The sequence below is a fragment of the Sceloporus occidentalis genome, unplaced genomic scaffold, assembly GCF_023333645.1.
Source record: "Sceloporus occidentalis isolate IW3139 unplaced genomic scaffold, rSceOcc1.0.p SCAF_6, whole genome shotgun sequence".
NCBI lineage: Eukaryota > Metazoa > Chordata > Lepidosauria > Squamata > Phrynosomatidae > Sceloporus > Sceloporus occidentalis.
Genome location: NW_028316986.1, coordinates 35,656,966 through 35,672,531, shown reverse-complemented (window position 1 = coordinate 35,672,531; position 15,566 = coordinate 35,656,966). Strand labels below are relative to the sequence as shown.

Genomic DNA, 15,566 nt, shown 5'->3' with positions numbered 1-15,566 from the left:
TCAGGTGGTACAAAGAGCTGCAGACAAAGTATTAAATGGGGCAGATTACAGGAATCATATAACTACCCCATTCCAAAAGCTTCACTGGCTGCCTGTGTGTTTTGGGGCACAATTTAAAGTGCTAGTTATGACCTAGAAAGTATGATACGGCTTAAGCGCTGGCTACCTGACAGATTATTGCTCTCTATATATAATACAGCATGGTCCCTGAGATTCTCCAGAGAGACCCTTATTACAGTCTCACCACCTTCACAAGTGTAGTTGGTGGGGTACCCCTATGTTCTAAAAGTCCCTTATTAGCAAAGTCCTTTGTTATTCTTCCATCAGTAGGTGAAGACGTTTTTTAAAATTCTGAAAGGCTTTTGGGTTTTTAAGAAAAGGGCTTTTAAGAGGGTGCTGTATTGTTTTATATTGTACTGGTTTTAAAAGGATAAAACTGGGTTTCATCCTTTCTACGTGTATTTTAAAACATTTGTATTGCTTTGAATAGTTTAATTATATTTTAATTGTATACAAATGACATTTGTAAAAATTTAGCTACATTGAACTTGTTTAAAATTATAAATCATATTGAGTCCTAGGTTTGGGGAAAATGCAGGGTGATAATTACAGTCAGACCTCCATATCCACAGATTCTTTAACCACAAATTCAATCATCCATGGCTTTAAAATATTTTTAAATATATATAAACAGTCCAAAAAGCAAACCTTGCTTTTGCCATTTTTATAAGGGATACTTACTATGCCATTGTATTTAATGGGACTCAAGCATCCATGGATTTTGATATCCACAGGGAATCCAATAACCAAACCCAAGCAGATAGCAAGGGCCCACTGTATAATACCACCACCACAGCCCAATTCCTATATTCCATGGCAGGAGTGGAGGGAGAGGGAAGACAAGTCAGAGGAAGAAATTGTAGCTGGTCTAGGCAGCAAGGGAGAAATAAGCATGCACTCCTAAATAGAATGTGCCTTTATTTCCTTTCCCCTTGGAGTCAAAGCCACATCTTCTTCCTCTGAGTTGCCTCCTTTCTCTACCAGACTTAGATAATAGCCTTCTGCACCCCATCCAAAAACAGACCTGTGTGTATAACCTACCCTGACAAACATCTAATCCACTAACACGATTCCAGCCCACGTCTACATCTCTCCAATTGTCTACCTCTCTAATCAGTTAGATGTAAAATAATTAAAGCCAATCCTATTAATGTGCTGTATCAATTTTCTACAGTAAATTTTCTACTCTGCTTGTTTTGAAACACGTTTGTATGACCAGTTTCTTGGGGGGGGGGGGAATCTGAATAGCAAAAATATTTTCAATATTTAAAGCACTGAAACACAGCATTTCAGTTTCTCTGTGAGGGTGTTCAAGATGTAATTCTCACAACATTACTGGCACTAAGCCTCACTGACATAGAACTTACTGCTGATAAATATACAGAAGATTGGCTTTCTCTATTTATCTTCATACCATCTGAAATTTTCAGAATGAGAAATACAATTCTTGTGGAAGAAAATTATTTACATTCCCAGAAGAACAATGCAGTGGGTGCAATGAAGAGGAGGTTAAGCATATCTAATCCTGGCTGGAAAATTATGTGATTTGTATAAAACACAGTAGGTGGAGCTTCGGTACGCATTTTTTGTTTTTGTTTTTGTTTTTGGCACTGTCCACAAAGCAAAAAATTGAGAATGTGTAGTTTCATATTAATAGGTCACTTTGTACTGACACAAGGCACTAGAGAAGAAATTTCAGTAATCACATGGCTTATTGAAAACAACATGAAAGTCAGAGTTTGATATATATATATATAAAACTAAAGCAATTGCTTCACTGTCTCTATCATACCTATTTTGAAAGAGACTGACCAGGCCTGGAATGTATTGCAGTAATTATTTTATTTGTCGTATAATTCAATATAATATTTTTATTACAAATGATTGGAAATTGCAGTGAATCAATTTGTTTGGGGAAATGACAAGATCATTTCTTCCACAGCCTTTTGCAAAATGCCTGCTTTGAAGATACACAGGCCTTAGATATTGAAGTTCAGTTTTGGTTTAGCCACTGATGTAGATAATCAAAATGAAATGAGCTGCCAAGTTGGGGGTTAAGTAAACTACCTCCAAAGGTCAAACCATGATCAGAATTTAGACATTATTCTCTATGAGACAAAATCAAAGGTGAGAAAGAAAAATGTATAGAGGTGAAGCCAAGGATGAAATCAATATACTGGACAGATTGAAAACAATATGTTGGGCACAACTTGGAAAAAATTTGGGCACTATAACTCCCAGAATACACCCACCAAGTGCAGAATTCTGGGGACTGTTCTCTAAAAAGTACCTCCTCCTCTTCTTCAAGATGAGCAGGATTTTGTGTGGCCATGTTATGAGACTTCAGTGCTCTCCATACTATTATATCTTTCATGTCTGGATGACTGGAAGAAGCAGAATAATGGTATATAAATTAGCATTTGAATAAGTATGTATAATTTATACAGATTTGAACACTGTGTATTGGTTAAAGGTGTAGATTATATTCAACTCTGATAAAGTGAGAGGCTGAGTCAGGGTTATTAAAATATGAGTGCTGCTAGAGACATCTATCTAAATACATTGCCAAATATCAGACTGCTTCTATTTCACCTTGTTGCTAATGCAATTGTCTTTATGCTCAATTATACAAACTTTTTAAGTAAAACTCTCTATTTACCTATAGATCAATTAGCTAGTTTCTTTCATGCTTCTCATTTTTTTAATACACTGAGTGGGAGAGACAAAATCAGTTTCACAGCCGGAGGCAGCTGTAATCTAAAGATGTAGATCAAGGCAGCCATTTGTCACTTAGCTGGCATGCTCAATTTGATGCACTATCAATTCTCAGTACAAGTTTCTGAGCTGATCCTCAGGGACATTGTGTCTTAGAGGTATGTGGTTTCCAGGAATTATCTAAGTGTTAAATCCACAGTGAAAAAGTTGTTTGCCAAGGCTGCCCATGACAGGATTTTGACTTGTCTAGAGGGTACTATTAATGATGAATATATGCCCTCCAGTACCAAAAGGACTGGTATCTCTCTGTATGTCAGTTGCTGGATAGTACACATGACAGTGGAGCTGTCAGATCTCAGGGACTATTCCTAGGTCTTGTTTTCATGGATTATCTCCAGGTGAAAGACAAGAGTGTAAAGTCTTTGGTTTTGCTGGGCTCAGTTCCGGGCAAGAAGTAGCAGCTGCGTACAAATCTTCAGCACAGCTAGGAAAGTAACAGCCTACTACAATTGGCAAAGCTTGATTGATTTGTTGCTATAACTTGCAAACCCACTTCCAACTGTGAAAAGAGTATCATACCTCCCTGCCATGTCTGAGGACACGAAAGGGAGTGGCTGCTCCCAAACTGGGGTATTCCTTTTCATGGGAAGCTAGGCTGGCCCCCTGTCTCCTTTCATGAGCAAATAAAAACCTTTCTATTCAAAAAGCCATTTAGTAATTTAATGATTGCTGGGAGTCATTTTTATGGGGGGAGTGCTGTATTTTAACTTTATTGTACATTTTAAAATTATTTTACATTTCTTAAAATTTAATGGTGTAAAGATTATTATTTATTTGTGCTTTCACTTTTTATTATCAGGTTTTTAGCTTTTTCTTGTTTCAACAATTTGTAAGCTGTTTTGAGTCGCATGTGGAAACAAAACAAAATGAAATTAATTCCTTCTTTTAGGAAGATTGGAGGCAATCTCAAGGCCACTTAGAGATTCTTCTTTCCCCACCCTAAAATATAATTTTAAAAATGAATATACTGTAGTATTCTTATAATTCACTAATTATTTGTCTACAAAAAATACACTTGGGTTGTTTTTGTTTGTTGGTTGGTTGCACAGAAAACATGCTTTTGTGCAGAAAAATGTTCCCAGGCAGGGAACATTGTGCTTTGTACAGAAAATATGGTTCCCTGCAGAAGAAACACATTTTCGACACAGAAAACATGTTTCTTGTGCAGAAAAATCATATATATTTCTGCACCGGCAGTTATCTACCAAAGCATGCAGCATTCAGGAACTGTCAAGGAATCTTTGTGCCCTTGCATAGTATAGTATAGTATAGTATAGTATAGTATAGTATAGTATAAGAATTCTCTGTTCTTGTCTGTGATAATGAATAAAGCAAAGATTTACATCCCTAGTAAGCAGTGGCATCACCAGGGGTGAACAGGGGATGCAGACCACACCAGGTGACACCCTAATGTGTGTGTGTGTGTGGGGGGGGTGACACGACTGCTCCTCAAACACCTACCCTTTGGCGGAAACAGGATGCGGCATTCACCTGCTTCCCTTTAAAATGCTTTAAGAGATGGTGGGAGTGGGGTGAAGCTGAGTGGGAACAGAAAAGAGAGGCCCAACCTTTTTTTAAATTAAAATTTCAAATTTAAAAATTTTAAATTTAAAAAAATTAAAAATTAAAAATATTTATTTGAAAGTATAATTTTAATTTTACTACTTGTTTATGTCACAACTATTAGCATTACATTCTGTGCTATATGGCAATTATGATTTATGAGTAACATTAGTGCAAAACAGCATTACTAGATGTTCTGTATTGTGTGAAATGGGAGGAGGTCAAGTGGGGGTGACACCATGAGTTACTGCACTGGGTGACACCAATCCTAGGGATGCCACTGCTAGTAAGAGCAGTGTTTTTAGTTTTAAGGTGTGTATGTGTGGCTTTTTTTTAAAAGATGTGTTTTATTCCCCTATTTTGTGGACAAAAGTTGTTAAAATAGCCTAAAGTGTAGAGGTTTTGAAGAAACCTGCAAATATTTCAGAAAAAGTAATGCAGGTTGAAAGAGAGAGCTCAAAATTCGGGGCTGAGAGTGTAGATTGCCCTTCCTCTTTTTTGTTTCTTGTGGGAATTTCTACAAAAAATGCTATATGTCAAATTATGGCTACAGAAAGAAATTTCAGGAAATTTTCTGGAAATTTCAGAAGGATAGGTGCAAGGAAAATACAATGGATGAAAAAAAGTTTAAGCTTTTATTGCTTTCCTCTCAATTGGTACCACAGAGAAAGTACAATAGGTCAGAATTCAGGCAGATGTTGGATCTGGAAGCATCAAGTAGAACTTAAACATTCAGCATTTTTCAAGGAAGCAGCCAGTGCAACACCCTTCCTGGTTCCACATATTCCACAAAAACCACGTATTCCTGTTTCTAGGAAACAGAATTAGCAAACAATACTGAACACAGAGTCCCACTGTATACTATTTCAACATTTATTTCATTAAATATCTGGGATTTGAGAGTCCTGATGACAGAACTTTATATTTTCACGTCTTCTCAATCCTTGCTCTGGCATCTAACTTCTATGCAGAATTTAGAGAGTTTATCAGTTTTCACAAAACTTCTACCTGCGTTTCTGAGTCCTTCTGAATCTCAGGGCTTGTCTAACTTGGGGGGAAATGCCAAGCTCACACTAAGCCAATGCTGGCAGTCCTCATGACATATGGTTACTTCCAGGGAAATATCACAGTTTCTGGCCTTTAACCTGACTTTGCACTGAACTAGGCAAACTTGGGGGGGAAATCCAGTGTTTCCCAGGAACCAGAGGGACCTTGTGTTCTTTTGGTGGGTGGATAGCTGGAAAGGGTCCAATTTGCTTTGATCTGTTGTCCACACGCCAAAAGCCGTGCCATCCCCCTACCCTGCACTGAGCAGCACAGGGAAAGGAGATGGCCTGTTTCTGGAGCCACCACTGCTGCTTCATCACAGGCAGGAGTTCCATGAAAAGCATTCCTGGTGTGTTGAGGACAGAAACAGGCACCTGGACAAGGACTACACATTTACGATATATGAAACAAGGTCTTGGGAAAGTAGGATGGTAGGTAGGAGGAGAAATATGAAGTAAATGTGTTCTTGTGCATTGCTACCTTAATAGAAACTTAATAGTATCAAAGGCAGAAATAACATGGAAAGACTAGGGATGGGTTTCTTCACCAATAAAAAGAAGACCAGCTTAACATGTTTCAGCATACCTTTTAGTCAGGATCAAAGAGATGCACATGTGAAATGAAACCACCAGGTTAGGTAAACCTTGCATGAGTAAACAACAACATTTGGAATTGTCTCTCAACCACTTCAAGGTTTCTTCAGTACTGTATCTTAGGATGGATTTTTCTTTCTTTCACCAGCTTTCACTTTTGGTGAGCAAAAATATATATCTCTGCTTTTTAAACATGCTAGCGGGTAACTGGTGGGGCTTATCTTCACTCTCCTTTTCTCTCTGTTTTACTGTTCATTCATGCTCAGTAAAGGATTCCAAAGGCAGTTGCTGTTTACTTTGCCTTTTGTAAGCAGGCACACATGGTTACAGTTATATTGGCAAGAATAAAATTCTCTTTTTTTCTCCTCTCAAGCTTTATATTATTTTTTATTACAGGCATGCTTTTGCAACCCAGCACTTAAAGTCTGTGTTTCTACAACCCTTCTTCATTCTTTTTCCAGTGCCAATGCTGCTTAAAAAAACCTTATAGCTACACAGATGACAAGAAGGAAAGTGGGGGCTGAGTAGGCATTAAAAGACGTTGTAAAACGAAGCTCAGAGGCTTTGGACTCTACCACATACAGCTTGTATGCTTCCACAAAAGTTCAATAATATGGCCTTTGATTATGCCTATCACACAACACCGCCTCCCTTTCGTTGCTGCCATGTCTTCCAATCTTAGTCTTTCAACCTTGTCATTGATGGGGAAAATCCATCAATAAGCTCCCAAATGCACTGGTATAGTGCTAGTCCACAGGTGCAGTAAGTTATTTCTGTGTCAGTTCCAGGATTGCATGGTGTCAGTGTCTCCTTCTCACCTCTCCCCTTCCTCCATCCTCTTCACTATTCCAGAATAGCTGGGCTTTTTAAAAATTTTATTTTAATCTTTTTGGTTTAAAAAAAATATATGTCATAACTCTAGCATTGTGTTTTAAAAAAGGCACACTGGGTAGGGCATAGGACAGGGAGGTGGGGTTAAGGATGAGGGTGGAAGAAAGCACAAGGAGGCAGCATCAGCAAGGTAATGCAAATGGTAGAGAGTGTTCCCAAACTGGTATGCATGCATTTCCCTTCAGTAAATTGCAGTGAGAACAGCGGTCATGTGATAAAGTCTTTTGTCAACCAAGGTTTTTCCTGTAGTGCAAGATGCTTTCTGTGGTGATTAAAAACAAACAAACAAATCTTCTCCCTGATGCTCTGACCATTGTATAGACAGATTCCTCCACCATGGAAAGACAGAAAAGAATGAATGCCCTTGGCCCACCAAACTGATCGTTTTCCCACTGATTTCTCATTAAATGATCTTAATGGTTTTCTCCATGCCCTTCATCCTGATTCTCAGTATAAGTATGCTTGAACAAAGATCCAGCATCTCATATCACTGACAGCAGCAAGAATCACACTGAAGTTGCTATCATCATTTCACAAGATTGTGGACAGGGTGTGACCAGAACACTACCTCATTTTCCTGACCTTCTCCAAGGCACTTTCAAGGTGACAGATCCATTCCCTGCTATCCATCCATCTCTAGGCCACACACTATATTATGTATGGAATGGAATGACCACACACTATAGATGGAATGGGAATTTCTGTTACCCATGCCTTACAATTCATGTGTGTGTGTGTGTGTATGTATGTATGTGCATATACATATTTCCATTGTTGTCTCAACAAAAATGCTGTTTTGCATTCTGTACCACATTTATAAGAATACTTTAATCCAATCTGGAGTTTAAACATTTGGTATTTATGGGTATTCTAGAAACAATACTGTGATTCTAATGACAGGCCAATATTAATTTTAGTTAAGCTTTCATTCTGCTGCATGTTCCAAGTAATCAAGGGAAAGATAAATCAGGCAGTGGAAGGATGCCAAAAAGGAACTTTGCCTTCCTATTATTTCTTGGTTCTTTACATTTGTTTCAAAGTGTTCCCCCCCCCCCACAAAGTTTAGGATACATGTAGTCAGCTGTTGTTATCATTTATTCAGTTTTCATCTCTTTGAATGGGTACTTATATGAGCAATAGACTTCTATTACATTCCACTGTTGGCTGTGATTTCAAGGACAAAGAATATCACGGAAATATCAGGAAAAGTTCTGATAAAAGTGTTTGGGGATAAAAAGAAAGGTTTGGGTGCATCATCCCTCATACACTGATAAACATATACATTGAAAGAATATAATTTATTCCAGATAAGGCTAAAGGGATACTAAGACTGAAATACTGAAAATGTTTAGATTGTTCAAATCCTTTGAGATTACAATCCAATCCAAATAAAAACCATTTAGTCTTAAAGGTGCTGCCACATTTCTTTTTTTTTTCCCTCTCCCCCTTTCTTCCTCCTTTTTATGCTGTAAAAGACAAATAAGGCTACTTCTTTGAAAACTAACACAATCCTACAAAAACTTACTTGGAAATAAGTTCCAGAGAGTTTAATGGATTTACTCCCATGGGTCTACAACCCTAGAAAATATGTACAGAACTGCATTCCAGATAATGAGTCTAGATTAAATAACAATAGCTAGTTATTTATATATTCAACTTGGTAACTCATGACATTCATGAAGCCTGATAATGGGATAGATATATTGTATATCTTAAAACACAAAATTGGAGCTGCAGATTCTAAGCTTGTTCACTAGAGTGCATATGCCACTGGATTCAGAGATACATGAATAAATATGTTTCGGATTGCCCTGCATGAAGTTCAGCATCATTTTTGTCCACCCAAAACCACAGCAGTTGTAACATAATAAATTAAACGGTTCATTATTATTGTACAATAAGTAGGAATTATTAATTTTCATTAGGTCCAGTGTGGATTTTATTTATTCTAATATTACATTTCAGTTCCAGAACTCAAACATGCTGCATCATTAATATATGACACAATGACTCTGATAATCACATTTTAATTTGTAGAAAGGATACTTACAATGGAAGTGATATCGTGCTTGTAGGTTCATCATTTGGTGATGTAATTAGACTTCAGCATGCTTTCCCCCTTCCTTGGATATAGCATTTCCTTCCCATTCCTCCAAAGATTAATTCACTTTGAGCCATTTCCTCCAAATAGCATGTTTCATTCTTAAGTGAATGCAAATTTGTGTGCTTGTATTTCCTGTCCTAAACAATCAAGTGATCACACACAAGTCAATAAGTCATTAGTGGCATTAAATCTATCACATTTGCATGACGATTTACATCTTCAGCGTGCTTTACAAATGATGGCTTGCTCTAATTGCAAAATAGTCTTCATTGAGGTGCCTTTGACGAGTGTCCTTTATGAAGATCAAAAGCCAGATAAGAAAGCATCCAGAGGAAACAAATGGACAAGAGCTTGAATGAGGTGATCAGTATAAATACTTATTTAATTTGTCTCCCTATTGTTCACTCATAAGGCGTTCTGGTGCTGAATGCAATGCCATCCCTTCTGCAATAGTATCCAAAGAATTTTAGAGACTCAGCAGGGTTTGAAGTACATAATATTTTCCATTCTTTAAAGGACAAAGAGATCTGCATAGCCAGAGTTTATTTTTAAGGTCCTGTGGTCACTAAATGCAATCATAATGTGTGTGTGTGTGTGTGTGTGTGTGTGTGTAAAGAACCTCTCTGTATTCAGTTTTAGGCAAACAAATGCTTTCAGTGTGTCTGTGGGTTATATTTAAATATGAATGCTTTTTACAGAAAGTAGAAAATACTTTCTTAGGGCCTAAATATACTACAAGCACCAGATTCCATCTGATCTTGGAAGCTTAGAAACACATAAAGGTGGGGGGCACTGAAATTCAGTTTGGTTGATCCATTCTTGGATGCCACCAACTAAAAAGACCCTTATCAAGAGTACTTTTGGAAAGGGAGTCATGAGGGGTGGGAGGGTGGATCACACTGGGACATAACTCAGAGGGGAGTGCCACCCAATGTTCTGGTGGCAAGGGTCTGCCTTCTGGGTCTGGTGACTCTGCTGATCAGACAGTAACTACCTCCCACCTGTCCAACAGCTTTCAGACCCGTAAAAGCTTCAGGTGACAGAAGTAGCCCATCCCAACCAGCAGCATCTGGTGAGATTGGGCTGCTTCCTGGGTCTGGTGGCTCTGCTGGACAGGCAGTAAAGAGAGTCTCCTCCCTCTCCCACTTGGCCAGCAGCTCTACCAGATCTGGAAAGACTGTCAAAAAGAGGAGGGGGTATTTTTTTTAAAAAAAAATGATCTGCACTGGGTGTCAAATATACTAGGTGTGCCACTGCTTTTGAATTCTGTACCTGCTCCTTCAGAAGTAATGCCAGCTTCATTCAGTTTATCACACTAGCAAGACCCCGCCGGAAAACAGGATTTAAATGAGAGTTTAATTAGAGAAAATTCAGAAATGCCCAAAGTTTATCACACAACATCACTGTTAACATGAAATAACGTGAAGTTAAAACGAAGTTAAACTGGAGAAAAACAGCAGCTTTTTACTTTCAGGAGTAAGGTGGTGTTTTCCTCCAGTTTCACTTTGCGTCATTTCACTTTAGCAGCAATTCAGTGTGATAAACTTCCTGAATTTGTGGGTTCTGTTTAAATTTAATTTAATTAAATCCAGTTTAAATCCCATTTCTCCGTAGGATCTTGCTAGTGTGATAAAGCTCGCTGCTGCTTAAACTACTTAAACTGCTGAAACTCCCAGCCATTATCTTGTCTGGATTGTTTCCAGGTATTCACCCTTATTCACCTTTGAACACACTCCAATTGTCCATCTTTACTGCATTCCTCTGTCCTCATAGGGTGAAAAACAGAGGTGCTGATGAGTGTCACAGGCACCAGTGACTCACAAACAACCCTTCGCCAAATAATTATCTTTTACCAGACAAATCATCTTAACATTTTACTATAATTTACTGCTGCTTTCAGAGCTTAGACTTCTGTTGTTCATACCCTCTGGCTCTTTGTCCTTTGCAAATTATATTTATCCCTCTATAACTCTCTGTAGTCGAGGGGAAATTTTGTTTGAAGGTAACTGGCCAACATTTCCACATTCTTGAACCAGCTTAAAATAAAAGCATCTTTTTCCACTTTATGAAAGATAAAGAAGTACCTCACAAATGGTTTCTGACTGTCCACCTTCAACTTTCCCTGTAGCCAGCTTCTGAAGAAATATATTGGTTTCAGCTTTGGACTTCAGTGAACTAGATATCTATTTATGCAGCTGGATCCATTTGTTTTCATTTAAAGAACAGGAAAAACCCACAGGAACTAAGAGGCACAGTGTAGCTGTGATGAAGGGGGAGAGAAAAGATATACCTTTAGATATTAGCAGGAAACCCTAATTAAGAGAAGCTGAAGAATATACATGAAATTTTAACTCCACCAAAATTAGTGGGGAAATAAAATCTATGGGAGTTCAATGGAATCAAACCTGCACTCAGGGAATTTATCCTTCTGTGCAGGCACAAAATAGAAGATCCTTGCTAACAAGCCCAAGGAATTGGGGCCTGATTATCCAAGAAAGGAAAGATTAGGTTGTGCTGAAGTTGGCAATATAACAGGCTGGGCAGGTTGTGTTTAATGGGAAATCAAGATCACTATTTGATCTGAAATTATTTTCAGGCTGCCTTTGAAAACAGAACAGGGTGATCAGATGCCATAACCACAAAGGAAGACAAGGCATCGTAAAATGTAGGACATTCAAGCAAACAAAAACTAAAAACTCTCATATAAATATAAATTCATGCTTCTTAATCATGTTCAGAATGGAGGACATTTTGGAATTCCACTTGGACAGCAATATGAAATGTAGGACATGTCCTGGAAAAGGAGGATGTCTGGTCACCCTAAAATAGAATCCTTCTTTTGCTTCTAAAATATGTTTTGTGTGGTGCCTTTAAAAAAAATTTACTGCACATCACATGAGTGAGCTAATGTTTGAGTAGCAGTTTGAGTGCTGGACAAAAAATCTTGGGGATCAGGATTAAAATCCCTACTTGGCCATGGAACCACATGGGTAGCTGCTCCCCCAATGCAAATTCTGCTGCCTCATGGAATTTTCCTTCAGTCTGTAAACTTCTAGCATTGGACAAGTGACACTCAGCCCTAGAAGAAACCAAAGGCAAACCCTCTCTGGATAAATCTTGGCAAGAAAATATGATAGGTTTGCATTAGAGTTGCCATAAGTCAACACCAACAACATGAGCATTAGCTTCCTCTTTCTTCCATATTTCGAGATGCCTGTCCCCAACTCAAGACAGTCACATTGTTCACTGCCTAAGGTTCCTTTCTTGTTAGATGTTTGTTTTGCAATTGGCATCATTCATTCTTTCAGTCAGACTACAAACTAGATCTTGGCAAATTCCTTTGCAAAAGTAATTTGTTCTGTTACCCATTGGATTGTTTTAAAAGTTACCTGTTCCTTTCATTCACTACAATGAGAGAAAAGGCTTAACTCATTACATTATCTGTTGCACTTGTTTACTTTTTTATTGCTTTCTGTACATTTTGGAATGGGGAAAGGGATGCATCTAAGGGGGCACTGAGGGAAATTCTGCCTCCTCATGGAATTGTCCTCCCTAAATTTCTAAATTGCAGTAACATAAAACTTCAGCTGAGCTTTTAAAAGTTGTGTGTGTGTGTGTGTGTGTGTGTGTGCCTTCAGGTTGCCTGTTGACTTATGGTGACCCCATGAATTTTTCATAGGGTTTTGTTAGGAAATGAAAGAGGTGATTTTGCCAGTTTCTTCTGCTGAAATATAGTCTACAGTGCCTGGTATTCATTGGCCATCTCCCATCCAAGTACTAACCAGGGCCCACCATGCTTAACTTCCAGGATCAAACAGTATCTGGTGCCTTAGGGTTTTTAGGCCTTAGGCATCCAAAAGAGAGAGGAGGGAGCGGGAGGGAATATGTGAGCATAGCAAATATAGAAGAGTTCCAGGTGAGAACTGTTTTCAATAACTCATTCTCTGCAATGCCAGAAATTTGAAAATTGAGAGAAAATTTCATTAGAGCCAAACAATTTTTATTTGAGTGCGCAGTGTCTTCATTTCACCCCTCATCCCTGTAGCTACACACCTAGAGTGCACACAAAATGAGACTGGCCTGTCAAAATGCCTTAAAAAGTATTTTTGGAAAATAACTCAGTCAATTGTACTTGTTGTATTACTTTCCAAATGTAATACTGTTCCATTTTGTTATCCCTTAAAGTAACTAGTTACAGACTACAGTTACTTATAAGTCAGCATTTCTAAGGTCTGCTACAAATAACATCACTACTCAAAACATTCAATTCCCAATCTCCCTCTGTTTTCCCATTGGTTTTGAGGTTTGAATTGTGGTGGGCTTTTCCACTTTGAATGGAATGGTAGCACTAGTATCCTAAAAAGTGGACTGGCTAAACATTACTGATTCTTCTGTTTGCCATTACCTGTACCCTCACCCATTATAGCCCACATTGGATTTTCATTATCATTGTAGTAGTAGTAGTAGTAATGGTAATTCATACTGAATTATAAGTTCAGTGTGTGTGTGTGTGTGTGCACTTTCGGATTGCCTGTAGACTTATGGCAACCCCACGAATATCATAAGGATTTCTTTGGTAAGGAATACTCAGAGTTGGTTTTGCCATTTTATTACTCTGAAATATAGCTTACAACAGGTTCAATTGAGTGTTGCTGTTTTTTAAAGTAACTGGTGTGCTAGAAATTTGCATTCTGTAAAGTGACCATGCATCCTATTTTACCATACCCTAACATTTCATAGATGAAAACTGGGACATGTATGGTCAAAACACATCAGTTTGTGGTCAAAATGCCAAAAGGTATTCATGAAGAGAGGCTGCAGCAGATTGCTTTTGCATGAGCCTACAAGGACGGATAGGATTCCACTCTTCTCTCCCTTGCCTGAGTTGAATGGAAACTACTTTTGTACTTCTGCATTTTGAATTCAGTTTGCTGTAACTGAAGTAAGCTAGTGGACAAAAGAGGAAAGTGGTAGGTGGAGAGAGAAACTGGCACATTTTAAAAGCAGCTGAAAAAATGGAAGGACAAAGGATTAATAGGACTACCCCTGCCAAACCAGGACAGTTGGAGGATATATTTTACATGGGATAATTCTTAGTCTTCCAGGGCTGTTAGTCTCCTGTATTTAAAGACATCCACTGTTTAAAGGACTACACACTTTAAATCCAGTTATAAAATGAAGAGCCATAATAAAAAAGAAGAACAGGGTCCTTAGGCTGGACATCCCACAGTAAGCACCAGGACAGCAGACTGAGGACCAAAAGAGATGATCTGAAGGGGTGACTTGACAGCACCACTTTGAATGCTGGTTCGGGGCCACAACATCCACATGCTGTGGCCCCAATCCGGCTTTTTGCTGGCCTGAAAAGAAGCAGCTCCTTTTTGAACCAGCAAAAAGCTGACTTTCCATTGCCGCTGTGGCAATGGCCGGTTACAGACCGGCACTTTAGTGCATGACAAGCACGCACTAGGGTTACAAAAGGGCAGTGCTTCCGCACCGCCCTAACCCTAGTGCGTGCTCGTCACGCACTAAACGGCGGCAGCCCTTCCATACGGCCGCTGCCATGAGGACGTCACGGCCGCACCGCCTCTAGTCGGGGTGGTACGGACATGACGTCCTTGCTCTGCGCCAGGGCGCTTAGTGCCCCCTGAACACGGAGCAGGAAGGAGCTCCGTTTTGGAGCTCCTTCCTGGTTTAGTCCGCTGGGCACAGCCTTCAGACGGCTGCGCCCAGTGGACTAAAAGAGAAAGGGGCCAAGCGGCCCCTTTCTCTTCTCCCTGCCGCTGCGGGGTGTTCTTGGGGCTTGAAGCCCCAGGGACACCCCTTTTCAGGCTGTGGGGAAGCGGCGTTTTGCTGCTTCCCCGCAGCCTGAAAAGCGGCGGATCGGGGCCTCAGCGGCTGCCACTCTGCACGCTGAGGCCCCGATACACCGGGGAAAGGGGCAGGTGCAGACCGCCCCAAATGGGCGGTCTATAACCCGCCTTTGTGACACTCCTGAAGTGTGCAGCGTATAAATGTCATGCCGCCAGAATGCTGCAAAGCTGCCCACCATGCGGTTGGGTGGGTAGCTTCATGGTGGTTTCCTGCCAACTTGGGGGCATGCATTGTACAAATGACATACCCCCAAGCCTCTGGGAAGCTGCCGCAAAGGGGCCATCTGTTTTGTCCCGGAGGAGGTGTAAAGGCAGAAGTATAACTATGTGGAGTGGGAGCAAATGATGACATTGTTAACCCTGTAGTAATTCAGAATATCAGTTGAGCATTTACAAATACAGTTAAGCATTTAAAGAAAAGAATCAGGCAAAATTATCACAAGGAAATGCAAACACTGCAATTATAAGTGTTTTAAGTTTGAACAATTTTTCAGTGCCTCTTGTTCTGCAATGTACATATTTGGAGACTGAAAGTAAATTTCCTTGAAGGGGAGAATTCCTATTTGGGAGAGTGGAGCCTTCACTTTGCTCCATCCCCAGAAGCTGTTGTTGTTGTGTGCCTTCAAGTCATTTCTAACTTAATGTGACCCTAAGGCAAAC

General features: G+C 39.4%; 1 protein-coding gene across 1 annotated transcript in view; it reads right to left on the bottom strand.

Annotated features, from left to right (window-relative positions):
* The window catches only part of LOC149310613 (potassium channel subfamily K member 2), a 228,844-nt gene extending 217,590 nt beyond the window's left edge, over nucleotides 1-11,254 (bottom strand). Inside the window, exons 1-2 of the mRNA XM_089529305.1 lie at nucleotides 11,118-11,254; nucleotides 8,980-9,170 (exon numbers count right to left, since the gene is read on the bottom strand). Of these exons, the coding sequence (XP_089385431.1) occupies nucleotides 8,980-9,013 (34 nt within the window). The 5' untranslated portion in view covers nucleotides 9,014-9,170; nucleotides 11,118-11,254. The remainder of the gene's footprint in view (nucleotides 1-8,979; nucleotides 9,171-11,117) is intronic.
* Nucleotides 11,255-15,566: the final 4,312 nt, after the last annotated feature.